At 53.9% G+C, this 15195-nt stretch overlaps 1 protein-coding gene across 7 annotated transcripts in view; it reads left to right on the top strand.

The window, feature by feature from the left end:
- Positions 1–13881, top strand: part of KYAT1 (kynurenine aminotransferase 1) — a 37390-nt gene extending 23509 nt beyond the window's left edge. For 4 of the 7 annotated variants that reach the window (XM_047768615.1, XM_047768617.1, XM_047768613.1 and 1 more), the window contains exons 2-14: positions 3943–4001; positions 5972–6119; positions 8087–8236; positions 8319–8405; positions 8649–8777; positions 10527–10647; positions 10992–11068; positions 11203–11292; positions 11404–11590; positions 11670–11749; positions 12675–12758; positions 13198–13284; positions 13383–13881. In XM_047768615.1, the coding sequence (XP_047624571.1) occupies positions 3943–4001; positions 5972–6119; positions 8087–8236; positions 8319–8405; positions 8649–8777; positions 10527–10647; positions 10992–11068; positions 11203–11292; positions 11404–11590; positions 11670–11749; positions 12675–12758; positions 13198–13284; positions 13383–13448 (1365 nt within the window). In that variant the 3' untranslated portion in view covers positions 13449–13881. Of the gene's footprint in view, positions 1–430; positions 636–3942; positions 4002–5971; positions 6120–8086; positions 8237–8318; positions 8406–8648; positions 8778–10526; positions 10648–10991; positions 11069–11202; positions 11293–11403; positions 11591–11669; positions 11750–12674; positions 12759–13197; positions 13285–13382 lie in introns of all 7 variants that reach the window. The other 3 variants (XM_047768614.1, XM_047768616.1, XM_047768619.1) reach the window with 3 other exon arrangements.
- Positions 13882–15195: the final 1314 nt, after the last annotated feature.

Here is a 15195-nt window from a genome sequence, read left to right as displayed (position 1 = left end):
TGTTTTTTCGGCTGCGCCCTCGGCCCATGGAAGTTCTTGCATCAGGGATCAACCCCACGCCACAGCAGCGACAACACCAGGTCCTTAACCACTAGGCCACCAGGGAACTCTGGCATGGTCTGATTTAGATTTGGGTTTAGCACAGAACTAGTTTGCAGGTGGCCTGTGTGTTTCCAGAGTCAGAACACGATGGAGGGTTGACCCTCTCTGTGCTGTTAGGGACCATCCATAAACTTCGCCTGAGTCACTTTTTTCATTAGTGGTGATTTACATTTTGAAAGAGTCACTCTGATTGCTGCAGGGTCGGGGTCGGTGGCGGGGGGCGGGTGTTGAGGACTGAGGGATAGTCATGCAACAAAAGTGCTTGTTGCCAGGCCTGGCACCCAGGGACCACTTAATAAATATTAGCCCTTATTGTTGTTGTTATTAGAGCTGTGTGTGGGGGACCCAAGTCGTGGGCTTGGAGCCATTTTCTGGCCAGAGCATTCTCCTCCCTTCTCCTCTGCCTCGGTCGTCAGTGCCCCGTGGCTCTGGGGGGCATGTTCAGGAATGCAGCGGCCATCTGTTTGCACCTGGTGGGGCCCCTCCGGGGACAGAAGTCAGGAGCTTCGCTCACTCGGTGCTTGCACCAGACTGTAAGTGCTCTAGCCCCTCATGCTTGGCTGCCTGCATGACCAGGGCTCCTGGCATCTGGCTTAGTCCTGGCTTCAAAGCTGTGCATGAGCCTCCTCTTTCAGGAAGCCTTCTCTGATTGCAGCCTGGGTGTGGGGCCCCTCCTTTGCACTTGCTTCTAATCTAGAATTTGTAGCTCTGTATCTGAGTGTTTCCTTGGTGCATCATCCCCTGTACCAACCCAGTGTTCAGTACACAGTAGGTGCTTAATAAATGTTGGCTGAATACACATGCATACATGTATATATTCATATACCTATACACACATACATATATATATATTCATATACCTATACACACATACATATATATATATTTTTTTTTTTTTTTTTGGTCTTTTTAGGGCAGCACCCACAGCATATGGAAGTTCCCAGCCTAGGGGTCGAATTGGAGCTGTAGCCACCGGCCTACACCACAGCCACCGCAGCATGGGATCCGAGCCGCGTCTGCAAACTACATCACAGCTCACGGCAACACTAAATCCTTAACCCACTGAGCGAGGTCAGGGACTGAACCTGTGTCCTCCATGGACACTATTCAGGTTTGTTACTGCTGAGTCACAGCGGGAACTCCTGAATAAATATATTATACATAAGCTCAAGAACAGGCACTGGTTCCTTACTTTTCCAAGTACTGTGTGGCATACTTAAAGGTTGCTCCTTAGAGCACCTTGAGTTTCTGGGGTCTTCTCTCTTTCTCTCTCTCTCTTTTTTTTTTTTTTTGTCTTTTAGGGCCGAACCAGCAGCATATGGAGGTTCCCAGGCTAGGGGTCGAATTGGAACTACAGCCGCCAGACTACACCACAGCCACAGCAACATAGGATCCGAATCGCGTCTGCGACCTACACCACAGCTCATGGCAACGCTGGATCCTTAACCCACTGAGCGAGGCCAGGGATCCAACCCGCATCCTCATGGATCCTAGTCGGCTTCATTAACCGCTGAGCCATGACGGGAACTCCGGGTCTTCCCATTTTTATCTCCTTCCTAAACCCACTCAATTCCATTTACTCCAGTGCTCTCTCTCTGCGCCCCTGTTCCCCTCGACTCCTTCCCCCCTCAAACCCTCCTCAAGCTTCCCTCACTCCAGCCTCTACCTGATCCCCCCACTGCCCCCGACTCATCTTTGCTTTATTTTTTTTTTAATATGATGCATACCCAGTTCAAAAGTAATTCCTTATCTCATTGAATCCATAATGCCGTCAGTTGTAAAATGCACCCTTGTCTTAGGAACTGAAGGGTGGAAATTGCCAGTGAACCTCCTGCTCTAAAACATAAGCCATCAAAATCCAGAGAAAGTGCAGTGTGCAAAAATACACAAATCAGAATCAATCGAATGCGGTATCATCAAATATGGTATCACAGTTCCTCTGTGGTGCAGCAGGTCAGGGATCTGGCTTCACTGCAGCAGCTTGGGTCACTGCTGTGGCTTGGGTTCAAGCCCTGGTCTGGGAACTTCCACATGTCACAGGCACGGCAAAGAGGACCTCTGTGGCTCAGCAGGTTAAAGATCCAGCGTTGTCAGTGCTGTGACTCTGGTTACAGCTGTGGTGTGGGTTTGATCCCTGCCCTGGGAACTTCCACATGCCATATGGGCGAGACCAAAAAGAAAGAAAGCCCACCTATAATTAAATGAAATTCCAGCCCTCAGAGAGAAGCTTTGTTAACATTTTGATAGGTTTCCTTCTAAGCTTTTTCTTCTCTTCACAAATGGTTGTAGAAAAAAAATGTATATAGGAGTTCCCACTGTGGCACAGTGGGTTAAGAATCCCCTGAGCAGCAGCTTAGGTCGCTGGGGAGATGCAGGTTCACTCTTGGCCTGGTATAGTGGATTAAAGGATCCCATGTTGCCACAGCTGTGGCTCACATTCAGTCCCTAGCCCAGGAACTTCTATATGCCGTGGATGCGGCCATTAAAAAAAAAACGAAAAAAAGAAACCTGTATACGTATATATTCTGTATGTATATACACACACACAAATATATATTAGGGTATTTTTTAATAAAACATTATTATATCACACATAATATTTCGTGGCCTATTTTCTTGATATCTGTATATCACATTTATAAATATACCTCTAAAATGTGATTTTTCTCCCACATTTTTCTTTTACTTTATAAAAATAAAACACATTTTAGAAAATTTGGAGAATAATGATAAGGAAGAGAAGAAAAAATATCTATTAACTAACAAACCAAAGGGAATCACTGCTGACTTAACATTTGGGTGATGACATGGTTTTCCGTCTCAGGGACCAGGAAGCTCATGCTCCCATTATACTGATGGGGAGACTGAGGCCAGGAGGAGCTACATTGCCTGCGCTTGTCACCCAGCCCAGGCAGGCTTCAGACTTGGGTTTGGTGGTTCTCAGGTCTGGCCAGTGTCTTCACACTGCACCCCTGTGGGTGAGGGAGAAGCTGGCCTGGCACAGGGGAGGGGAGGGGGAGGGCCCTCAAGGCCCCACCCCACCCCGGGCCTGAGCAAGGGTCCCCCCTACCCCGAGGCAGATGGAGCTCTCTTCTCGAACAGGCCTGAGTCTGAGTGCCTCTGCTGTGTTACCTTGACACATCACTCTCTCTGCTTCCCCCCCCCCCAATCCATTTGATTGGTTGCTTTTGCCTTTTAGGACCGCACACATGGCACAGGGAGGTTCCCAGGCTAGGGGTTGAATCTGAGCTACAGCTGCCAGCCTACGCCACAGCCACAGCAACACAGGATCTGAGTCACGTCTGCAACCTACACCACAGCTCACAGCAATGCCAGATCCTTAACCCACTGAGTGGTCATCCCTGGTCCAGGGATCGACCCCGAAACCTCAAGGTTCCCAGTTGGATTCGTTTTCACTGTGCCGCAAGGGGAACTCCTGACTCCATTTTTTTTATCTGTACGATGGTTCCCGAGAAGTGAATGGAAGAGCTTAGTAAGACCTCTCTAACCAGAACCTGCTCCAGCCACCTTCGCCAAGATTCTTCCCCCCCACCCCCTTCCTGCCCCTCCCCCTCAGCCCCAGCCCCTCCTGGTCAGACTTTAACCTGAGGGAATCCAGGCCTGTCTCAGGACACGTGTTGCCTGGGCTGGCAGGTGGGCAAGTCCAAGCTGGTGGACAGGGGAGGAGTCTGGCCAGGGTGCGGGGGAGGCAGGCAGGAGCCGCCCACTCTCTGGGCGCTGCATCTCCACCTGCTCCTGGGGGAGTGGCCAGGCAGGCAGCAGGCAGACCTCAGCTGCTGGGCTTCCACCACGCTGACTTTCCCCTTGATCTGTCTCCAGCTCGCCATGGCCAAGCGGCTGCAGGCTCGACGGCTGGATGGGATCGACCACAACCCGTGGTGAGCCAGGCCCCTTGGGCGGGAGGGCTGGGGCCCCTTGGGTTTGCAGTATCTCAGTGGTCCCCAGGACGGCCATGGACTCAGACGGGGTCGGGGGGAAGGTGGGAGGGGGCTGGCAGCCCCGGCCCCAGGGACAGATGAGACCCACCTGGGTTCGGATCTCAGCTTCACCTGGCTCCGCTGTGATTTGGGGGCCAGCAAAACTCCTGCTATGAGCCTCAGGTCCACAGCTGGCAAATGAAGGTAGCTCCTTTTCCCTTGAAGGGCCCTGGAGGAGGGGGAGAGAGGAGGGGAGAGGGAGGTGAAATACCTTGTGAGGGCTGGCCAGGCATCGGGCTTTCCAGGGATTCTTTCATTTCACACTGAGTACAGAGCAAGATAAGCTAAGGGATCTGAGAAGGTCAGACGCAGGCAGCTCACCAAAAGGGCAGAGCTCAACATCTTCCTTTACTGACTTATCTAAATGTGAAAGGCCAAGTCCCCTTTGTCACAAGTCATAGGATGGATGCAGTGGAAGACCTGAGAGAAAGATTTCATATCGTTCCTGCTCCCCCCCCAGCCCATCCCCCCCCGCTTTACCTTTGGCCAGAGAGGCGCCTCTATGCATTTGGGGGCACAGAGACACCTCTATATGTTAAAATAATAATAATAATAATTGGCTGTTGCTTTTACAAAAAGCAGCACTGATTTTCCTACCAAACTCCCCTCCTATAGAGCAGTTTGTGTTTTGCAAAGATCTTCCACCTCCATCTTCTCCTCCGATGCTCTGTGGTGTTTGGGACGGGGACACCCAAAGGCCCCACAGAGTCTGCTGTCCTCGGGGTTAGGCATCCAGGGTCCTGCTCCCCAGGCTGCCACCCTCTGTTCCTCTCTGTGAGGCAGGTAGACAGGCTTGTGGCCCATTTTGCAGGTAAGGTGAGGTCCAGCTCAGAGGGAGGAAATGAGGAGAAGGCTGAGGTGGCCAGAATCTTTCCTGACTCGCAGACTCAGCAGACTCTCAAACCCACCACCCCACCCCGCCCCGCCCATTGCACAGAAGGGAGGCCTGAGGCCAGGAGAGTCACATGCAGAGGCCGGGCAGAGCAGGGGCCAGCCTGGGAAGAATGCATGGGACAGGGGAGGAGGGCCATAAAAAGCCCCAGGTCCCCAGGGAGCCCAGGGTGATGGCCTGAGGACCCTAGGGATCCAGCCTAAAGGGCAGCTATGTCCCAGCACCATGGGACAACCGCCACCTGATGTGCATTTCGGCTCTGCCCTTAGCAGCTGTGTGACTCTGGGCAGGTCGCTGGCCTCTCTGAGCCTCAGCAACTCTATGTCTTCAGAGACATCATGAGCTCTGGGGAGAAAAGGACCTGTTCTAGACACAGTGATATTTCTCATTAGGCAAATTCAACTCCGCCAAGCCTGACTCTTCTGCCCCTAACCAACCTGGAACCACATACCAGCCTCTCCCTCCAGCCTCTCAGCCTCTCTCCCAGTTTCCTTGAAGAGGTGGCCACCAGGCAGGGCCAGAAGAAAGGTGGAGGGTGGGGGGTAGGGATGGCAGATGCCAGGGCTGGTGGGGCCCCAGTCCCTCCAGGGTAATGGCCAAGAGCACAACTTGACCACTAGATGTGGAATCAAAGGCTGGCTGGGCTCACTGGTCGACCCTCAGAGCTTATGTGAGCAAGCATTTCAGGCTGGTGCTGACAGATGCCTGCCTGGGTCAGGAACTCCACTTAGAGAAGCTCAACTAGTGTTTCTAAGGAATAGGGTTGGACAGGATGGGAAATACTGCACTAGATCATCCCAGAAGAAGAAGGCCGAGTCCGTGTTTGCGCTCTGCAGGGTTTGCTGTGTAAAAGTGGTTTCTCACTCGGGATCACAGTGGAAAGTGGGAAAAGCCTTGCTCACCACCCCCCAGGAAGGGAACGGAAGTCCAGGTCAGGGTGGAGGGGTGGGCTGGTACCCACTGTCCGTTTGTTGCCCAGGGTGGAGTTGGTCAAACTGGCCAGTGAGGCGGATGTCGTGAACTTGGGCCAAGGCTTCCCCGACTTCCCACCCCCAGACTTTGCCTTGGAAGCCTTTCAGCACGCCGTCAGCGGAGACTTCATGCTGAACCAGTACACGAAGGCCTTTGTGAGTCTCTGAGGAGGCCCGGGGGGAGGAACGGGCAAGACTTTCTGCGCAGCAGGTCCACCTGGGTGTCAGGGTTTATGGGCCAGAGCCCAGAAATCCAGTCCAGCATGGCTCAGTGTTCACCAACTGTCTCCTCTGTTCCCGGGACTGTTCGTGGTTGGGAGGAAAGCCAGAAAAATATCAGCAGGGAGCTCATGGTCTGTTGGGAAAAGCAGACCAAAATACAAAACCAAAGCAGAAAACAAAGGTGGTTGATACCGCTGTGATGGAGGAGAACAGGGCACTTAGAGCAGGAAGGAGGAAATGAAAGCTGGGAGATCAGGGAGGGCTTCCTGCAGGAGGTGACTACGCTGAGCCCTGAAAGACAAGCTGCTGATTGTTTTGACTCTACATCCAAAGTCTCTCTGTAAAGAACCACAGAGTAGGAGTTCCCTTTGTGGCTCAGCGGTTAATGAACTCGACGAGGATCCACGAGGATGCGGATTCAATTCCTGGCCTTGCTCAGTGGGTTAACGATCTGGCACTGCCGTGAGCTGTGGTGTAGGTCGCAGATGCAGCTCGATCTCGCATTGCTGTAGCTGTGGCCTAGGCCGTTGGCTACAGCTCCAAGTCAACCCCAAGCCTGGGAACTTCCATATTCTGTGGGTGTGGCTGTAAAAAGACAAAAAAAAAAAACCCTTATATAAACACACCCCACACACACACACAGAGAGAGACATACACACACAACCCACATGTGAGGTTTGTGTCACATTTTAACACAAATGTACTCAGACTCTAAATAATGTTCTGAAACTAGTTTACTTCACTGTGGGAAGGGCATCTTTCCATGTCAAAATAGCCTCCTTCTTTTGAGCGGCTGCATTACAGTGTTTCATGGCTCCATTGCCTAGATGTGCCATAATTTCATTATCCAGCCCTGCACTGATGGTCTTGTTTGTCTGTCTCACTATTAAGCAGTGCCACAGTGAATCTTGCTGTGTATACACCTTGGTACATATATGTGATTTCTCTCAGATTAATCCCTAGAAGTAAAACTAGAGAGTCAAAGGGAATAGCATTTCAGCCTGTGATAGATATTGTCAAATTGCCCTCCAGTAAGAGTTACTCGTATTCCCACCAGCAGGCTGGTGTCAGAGCTGGCAGGACAGTTCATTCTTTTCATATGTGTATTAGGTATCGGCACCTTTTTTCTTTCATGACCAACCTCATTTTTTCCACTTGGGTGTCTGTCTTAGTGCTTTGCAAGAGCTCTTTATAGATGACATAGTTTACCTCTTATGTTGCCATGTTTTTCTCGTTGTCTTTTAACTTTGCACATGGGATATTCTGGCAGGCAGAAAATCTTTCATTTCTATGTGGTCAAACCTGGTTTAGTGAATTATTTAGTTAAATTCTAGATCTTTGGTTTCAGTCCCTTTGCTTAGCCTGGAGTGATTCATATGTGTTCTCGGCCAATAAGCACAGAGATCCAATCTTCCCCTCTCAAAGTAGGGGAAGCCACTTCCAAAGCTGCAGTATATTAACACCCTATTCCTGCAATTTAGCTGGTGGGACCTTGGGCAAGGCATCTCCTTTCTTCCACTTCTCAAACGGTGGGAATCAAAGAATACCTCTCTTGTAAATCTGTCAAGAGGATCGGATGGCACGAAAGTGCTTCTTAAACCTTAAGGGAGGTGTATAAAGGGTGGGGTTGCTGCTCCTTTGGGGGTCCATTGGACTGTGCTCCGTGAAGGCGTCTGGAGCCCCGAATCCCATCTGGTTCTCCACCAATCCCAGCCCTGATGCTGGGCCTGGCACAGAACAGGATTCATGGCAAGCACTGGTGGAGGTGAACAAACTCACCCCACAGGAGCTGACTCTGCCCCCAGGCCTCCTGCTGGAAGATGCTAGAATTGCCTGGATGCCCCTGAGCAAGAGGATGGGCTCAGGCTGAGCCAGGCGGCTGACCCCTGCTGTCCTGGCAGGGTTACCCACCCCTGACAAAGATCCTGGCCGGTTTCTTCGGAAAGTTGCTGGGACAGGAGTTAGATCCGCTGAAGAACGTACTGGTGACTGTGGGTGCCTACGGGGCCCTGTTCACGGCTTTCCAGGCCCTGGTGGATGAAGGAGATGAGGTGCGTGGGCAAGGCTAGGGCCGGGGGGCAGGGGGGAGGGGCAGGGTAGTGCTGACCCCAGCTAATCTGACCCTCGTACCAGGTCATCATCATTGAGCCCTTTTTCGACTGCTATGCGCCCATGACGTTGATGGCAGGGGGTCTCCCTGTGTTTGTGTCCTTGAAGCCGGTGAGGATGCTGGTGGGGCTGGGGGTGGGGCCGAAGGGCCCAAGGACTGTGCTGGGTTGGACCCTGGGAGGTAGGAAAGCAGGAAGGACGTGAAGGAGGCTGGCATCTCCAGGATGGGGGGCGGGGTGTCCAGAGCCCCAGAGGAGACAGTGGGGACAGACGCCTTGCCAGAGGAAGGCTGAATCCCTGGAGATGCAAGTTAGGTGGGTAAGTATTGCCACCCTCTCCTGCCTCTTCTTGCAGAGCCCCACCCAGGATGGGGAACTGGATTCCAGCAGCAACTGGCAGCTGGACCCCATGGAGCTGGCCAGCAAGTTCACGCCTCGCACCAAAGCCCTGGTCCTCAACACACCCAACAACCCCCTGGGCAAGGTACTGAGAGACCACCTCCCGGGGACTCCTCCAGTCCCTGCTCTGTTACTTGTGTGCTCCCTGTACGTCGATAGGAAAAAAAAACAAAAAATAAGAAACCAGGAGTTCACATCGTGGCTCAGCAGGTGAAGAACCTACCGTCTAGGGAGTTTCCGTCGTGGCTCAGTGGTTAACGAATCCGACTAAGAACCATGAGGTTGCGGGTTCGATCCCTGGCCTTGCTCAGCGAGTTAAGGATCCGGCGTTGCCGTGAGCTGTGGTAGAGGTCGCAGACGCAACTGAGATCCTGAGTTGCTGTGGCTCTGGTGTCGGTTGGCGGCTACAGCTCCGATTCAACCTCTAGCCTGGGAACTTCCATATGCCGCGGGAGTGGCCCCAGAAATGGCAAAAAAAGACAAAAAGACAGAAAAAAAAGAAAAGAACCCACTGTCTATGTGAGGATGCAGGTTGAATCTCTGACCTCACTCAGTGGGTTAAGGATGCAGGAGCTTCTGGCCCTGAGGAGTTGGGGGTGCATCAACCTCCTGGTACCTGGATGTGTTCACCCACCTGCAAGCTCTCAGACCCCATCCTATTGGGATTTTCATGGGGGTTTCAATCATTGACTTCACTTCCACACACCTCCCCATCTCTGGAGAAGTGGCAGGGAAAGGGGTGGGACTGGAAATTCCAGGCTTCTAATCATGGCTCACTTGGTCTTTCTTTTTGTTGTTGTTGTTGTTGTTGCTATTTCTTGGGCCGCTCCCGCGGCATATGGAGGTTCCCAGGCTAGGGGTCTAATCGGAGCTGTAGCCACCGGCCTACGCCAGAGCCACAGCAACTCGGGATCCGAGCCGCGTCTGCAACCTACATCACAGCTCACGGCAACGCCGGATCCTTAACCCACTGAGCAAGGGCAGGGACCGAACCCGCAACCTCATGGTTCCTAGTCGGATTCGTTAACCACTGCACCACAACGGGAACTCCTCACTTGGTCTTTCTAACAACCAGCCCCGATCCAGGAGCCCACCTAGAGTCACCTGATTAGAACAAAAAAGCTTTTTTTTTTTTTTTTTTTTGTCTTTTCTAGGGCCACACCCCCAGCATATGGAGGTTCTCAGGCTAGGGGTCTAATCAGAGCTGTAGCCACCAGCCTACACCACAGCCGAGTCTGCAACCTACACCACAGCTCACAGCAACGCTGGATCCTTAACCCATCGAGAGAGGCCAGGGATCAAACCTGCAACCTTATGGTTCCTAGTCAGATTCATTAACCACTGAGCCATGATGGGAACTCCTAAAAATGCTTCTGATGCTCTTATCACTTAGGAATTTACAGGGGTTTCGGGAGCTCTATGTTGAGGTCAAGATCTAAGACCAAATAGGAGTTCCCTGGTGGCTCAGTGGGTTAAGGAGCTGGCATTGTCACTGCTGTGGCTCAGGTCACTGCCATGGTGCGGGTTTGATCCCAGCCTGGACACTTCTGCGTGCTGCAGGTGCAACCAAAAAAAAATTGCAAAGACCGAATATTAGAGCAAGAGGTGCCTCTACGTGCTCTTATCACTAGGAATTTACAAGGGTTTTAGGAGCTCTGTGCCAGGAACCGGTCAGAGATCTATATGCATTGTTTGGCGTTATCTTGCAATTGACCTCCCAGGGCCAGTGTTGCAGGGATGGGGTGGGGCGACAGAGCCCTCAGTCCCGCCTGTGGCAGTGTCCTTTCATCCTCCGGTCTGAGCAGGCCTCTCTGTTTGGGGCGGGTCCCTGCAGGTGTTCTCCAAGCCAGAACTGGAGCTGGTGGCCAGCCTGTGCCAGCAGCATGACGTGGTGTGCATCGCCGACGAGGTCTACCAGTGGCTGGTCTACGACCAGTACCAGCACATCAGCATTGGTGAGCCAGGCCGGCCAGGGGGCCCCCACTCCCCTGGACACTTACAGCCTTGAGCCCCCACCTGGGGAGTCCGTGCAGGCCTGGTGATCAGGACCGAGGGGTCTGGACCCACACAGGCCTGTGACCTGGGGCAGTGACTTCACCTCTCTGAGGACTGGGGAACACAAGGGCACCTGCTTCCCAGGATTCTCAGGAGGATAAGTTGAAATAAGTCCTGGAAATGGCTTAGGGCTAATGGGGTCCTAGGGGAGAGTTGAGAGCCTTAGTGCCGGCTGGGGCCCAGCTCCCACCCCTCGCTTGCCCCCGCCCCCATCTCAGCAGCCACTCTCTTTGGCCTTGGGCAGCCAGCCTCCCCGGCATGTGGGAACGCACCCTGACTGTTGGCAGCGCTGGCAAGACCTTTAGTGCCACGGGCTGGAAGGTGAGTCAACGCGGGGGGCGGAGGGGGTGGCCCCTCCCTGTAAGCCCCTTGGTAGGAGAGGCCGGCCTGGGGATCCAGGAGGGGGTTGGCCAGGCCCCAAAGAGCCTCACCCCCTGCCTGTGCTCCTGGTCCAGGTGGGCTGGGTCCTGGGCCCGGACCGTCTCCTAAGGCACCTGCGCACCGTGCACCAGAACTCCATCTTTCACTGTCCCACACAGGCCCAGGTGAGGAGGGGCAGGGTGCAGCCCCGTGGGGGAGGGCCAAAGAGCCCAGGCTGGCCTGACCTGCTTGTCCCTCCCCCCCCCCCCCCCTCCCCCCCCTCCCCCCCTCCCTAGGCCGCCGTCGCCCAGAGCTTTGAGCGGGAGCAGCTGCACTTTGGCCAGCCCAGCAGCTACTTTGTACAGCTCCCGCAGGCCGTGCAGCGCAGCCGTGACCACATGGTACAGAGCCTGCAGTCCGTGGGCCTGAGGCCCATCGTCCCCCAAGGCAGCTACTTCCTCATCATAGACGTCTCGGACTTCAGTGAGTGGGACCAGCCACGCTGGGCCAAGTGTGGGGGGCTGGAGGCTGCCCGTGGCTCAGCATGGCCTCTGTCCCCCAGAGAAGAAGATGCCCAACTTGCCAGGAGCTGCGGACGAGCCCTATGACAGACGCTTCGTCAAGTGGATGATCAAGAACAAGGTGGGCTTGGAGGTCCTGTTGTGGCGCAGTGGTTAACGAATCCGACTAGGAACCATGAGGTTGCAGGTTCGATCCCTGGCCTTGCTCAGTGGGTTAAGGATCTGGCGTTGCCGTGAGCTGTGGTGTAGGTTGCAGACGTGGCTCGGATCCTGATCCTGCATTGCTGTGGCAGTGGCATAGGCTGGCAGCTTCAGCTCCGATTCAACCCCTAGCCTGGGAACCTCCATATGCCACGAGAGCGGCCCTAAAAGAGGCAAAAAAAAAAAAAAGAACAAGGTGGGCTAGGAGGTCCCTGGTGGTGCAGAGGGTTAAGGATCCGGCCCTGTCATCGCTGTGGGTCATGTCACTGCTGTAGCATGGGTTTGATGACTGGCCCCAGAACTTCGTGCTGTGGGCATGGCCAAATAAAATAAAATAAAAATAAATCTAAAAAAAAAAAGAGGAGTCCCCACTGTGGTGCCACAGGATGGGTGGCGTCACCAGAGCACCAGGACGCAGGTTCGAGTGCCAGTCTGGCACAGTGGATTGTGGATCTGGCGTTGCTGCTGTTGCGGCGTAGGTTACAACTGCAGCTCCCACAGGATCCCTGGCTGGGGAACTCTTTATGCTGTGGGCGACCCTAAAAAAGAAAGAAAGGAGGAGCTCCCGTCGTGGCGCAGCGAAAACAAATGCAACTAGGAACCATGAGGTTGTGGGTTCGATCCCTGGCCTTGCTCAGTGGGTTAAGGATCCAGCGTTGCCGTGAGCCAGATGCAGCTCAGATCTGGCATTGCTGCGGCTCTGGTGTAGGCCGGCGGCAACAGCTCCAATTAGACCCCTAGCCTGGGAACCTCCATATGCTCTGGGTGCGGCCCTAAAAAAGACAAAAGACAAAAAAAAAAAAAAAAGAAAGGAAAAAAGAACAAGGCGGCCTGGTCTCTGCCAGGGCCCCGTGTATGTTTTCCAGGCTCTGCACTTCCAAGGGTGCCCAACCAGCGGGCAGCGGAGCCAAAATCCAGCCCAGCCCCTGGTATGAGCCATGGTACAGGGTTGCATCCATTTCAAGGACCGGGAGCCTGTTTTGTAATTTGCTCCAATATGCCCTGAGGGCTGGCAGGAATTCCTGCCCCCTAAGGCCCTCGGTCTTCCCATCTGGACGGGGAGGAGTTGGCTCATTACTTCTGAGGCCCATCCAGCTCAGAACTATGATTCTGAGGCTCTTTCTTCTCTGGCTCTGCCCTGACCGGCCATGTGAGCCTCCCCTCTCTCTGCCTCCTTCTCCCCTCTGTGCATAAGGAGGGACTTGGAATGAGGTTCTGGGGTGCTTTTCCTCTGACCTTGACACCGCACTGGGAGGAGCTGCCTTGATGCTAACTTCCCTTCCCCCACCCGGTCCCCCTGCAGCGCAGCCCCCCCAAGGCCTGCTGGGCTGTGGGGCCATGTTGAGACCGGAGCTTCCTCTTTCCCAGGGCTTGATGGCCATCCCGGTCTCCATTTTCTTCAGCCTGCCGCATCAGAAGCTCTTCGACCACTACATCCGCTTCTGTTTCATGAAGGTAAAAGTCCGGCCTGGGGCGGGGGAAGACCTCCGCAAGCCTCCCAACTTCCCCAAGGGGTGCGGGGAGAAGGGTAAGACCCATCTGCGTTGGTGCAGGATGAATCCACGCTCCAGGCCATGGACGAGAAGCTGCAGAAGTGGAAAGAGGGGCTCAGGCCCTGAGGTCGCCCCGTGGGCCCTGCCCTGCCTGGTCCCTGAATGCACTGCAGAGCTCTGCCTCTCTCCGGGTTTCAGCCATTCCCAGGTTGGGGGTCGATGGTGCTGGAGGACCCCTGCTCTGTAACACAGAATGACCCCAGGAAGGAGCCCCCCTTCGGTCCTGGGGGAGTCAAGAGTACCTCCCCATGGGGCTCGGCTAGGGTCCTGGCCTGGGCCTGTCCCTAGGTCTTGGGTTTCCTCTGGCCTCCACAGACTCATCCGGGATTCAAAGGGCAGAATTCAAGAGGGTAGTGGCCTTGAGGCCCAGCCCCGGCCTCAGCCAGGACTCAGGCATCCCTCCCTTTCCTTCCCTAACCTTGATCTTGGGCAGTTGCCTTTAGACTTGACATCTCAAGCCAGTACTTTTTGCGCATAATAAAGTTTTAAGCTATGTTAACTCCTCTTGGCTGCTTCTCTCTGCTTCACACGCTGGTGCTGATTGCTGATGGGGCCTTAGTCCAAATGGAAGGCACCTCCCACCTCCCGGAACCTCAGCTCCCAGACCCTTTTTATTCTTTTTAGGGCTACACCTCGGTGTATGGAGGTTCCCAGGCCAGGGGTCGAATTGGAGCTGCAGCTTCTGGCCTGCACCACAGCCACAGCAACACAGGATCCAAGCCATGTCTGTGACCTACACCACAGCTCATGACAACGGCAGATCCTTAACCCGCTGAGTGAGGCCAGGGATCAAACCTGAATTCTCATTGAGACAAGTCGGCTTCATTATTACTGAGCCACAATGGGAACTCCTCCAGACCCTTTTGATGCAGTAAGTTTTTTTGTTGTTTTTTTTTTTGTCTTTTTGTCTTTTTGCCATTTCTTGGGCCACTCCCGCAGCATATGGAGGTTCCCAGGCTAGGGGTCAGATCGGAGCTATAGCCACTGGCCTACGCCAGAGCCACAGCAGCACAGGCTCCAAGCCGCATCTGCAGCCTACACCACAGCTCACGGCAACGCGGGATCCATAACCCACTGAGCAAGGCTAGTGATCAAACCCTCAACCTCATGATTCCTAGTCGGATTGGTTAACCACTGAGCTGCAGCGGGAACTCCTAGGCAGTATATTTTGAGACCCGGAGAAGGGACTTGGGACTTGTCTGAATCACCCAGTTAGTTAATGGGAAAACCAGGCTTAAGGGCTCAGCCGGTGGTATGTGTTACCGTTGGGGGGAGTGGGGGAGGTGTGTGTGAGAGAGAGAGCGAGAGCAAGAGGGAGATGCTGGCCTCAGCTGAGTATCTGACAGGGAAGACAGCCGCATCCCACAGGCGACAGAGTCCGGGCCAAGAATGCCGGTGTCTACAAAGACAGAAGGGGAAGGAGCAGCCGGTGTTTATTGTACACGCTTGGGTGCCCGGCCCTTGGGCATCCATCGCCTCATTAAACAGCCCTATGAGACAGGAGTTACCACCTTCACTCTGCAAGTAAGGAAATCACTTTGGAGGTGAGGTGCCTTGCCTGAGGCTGTGCAGCTGGCAAAAGGGAGAAGTGGGATCTGATTCATTCGGGGAGTGCAACACCTGCCCAGAACACAGGGCAGATCGTGAATGCATTGGGAAGGTGGTGCTAGGGCCTTGGCTTGAAGTGGCATTTGCATAGCAGGCTCATGGGTTTTACTCATATTATATATGTAATTGAAGGAGCCAATGGGAACATATGATAAGATGAAATAGATTTCAATTTTGTCTTTGGTTCCTGGCCCAGAGCTCCTAA

This window comes from Phacochoerus africanus, chromosome 2 (assembly GCF_016906955.1).
Source record: "Phacochoerus africanus isolate WHEZ1 chromosome 2, ROS_Pafr_v1, whole genome shotgun sequence".
Taxonomy (NCBI): domain Eukaryota; kingdom Metazoa; phylum Chordata; class Mammalia; order Artiodactyla; family Suidae; genus Phacochoerus; species Phacochoerus africanus.
Note: the sequence above shows the minus strand (reverse complement) of the source record. Positions and strands in the feature narration are given on the sequence as shown.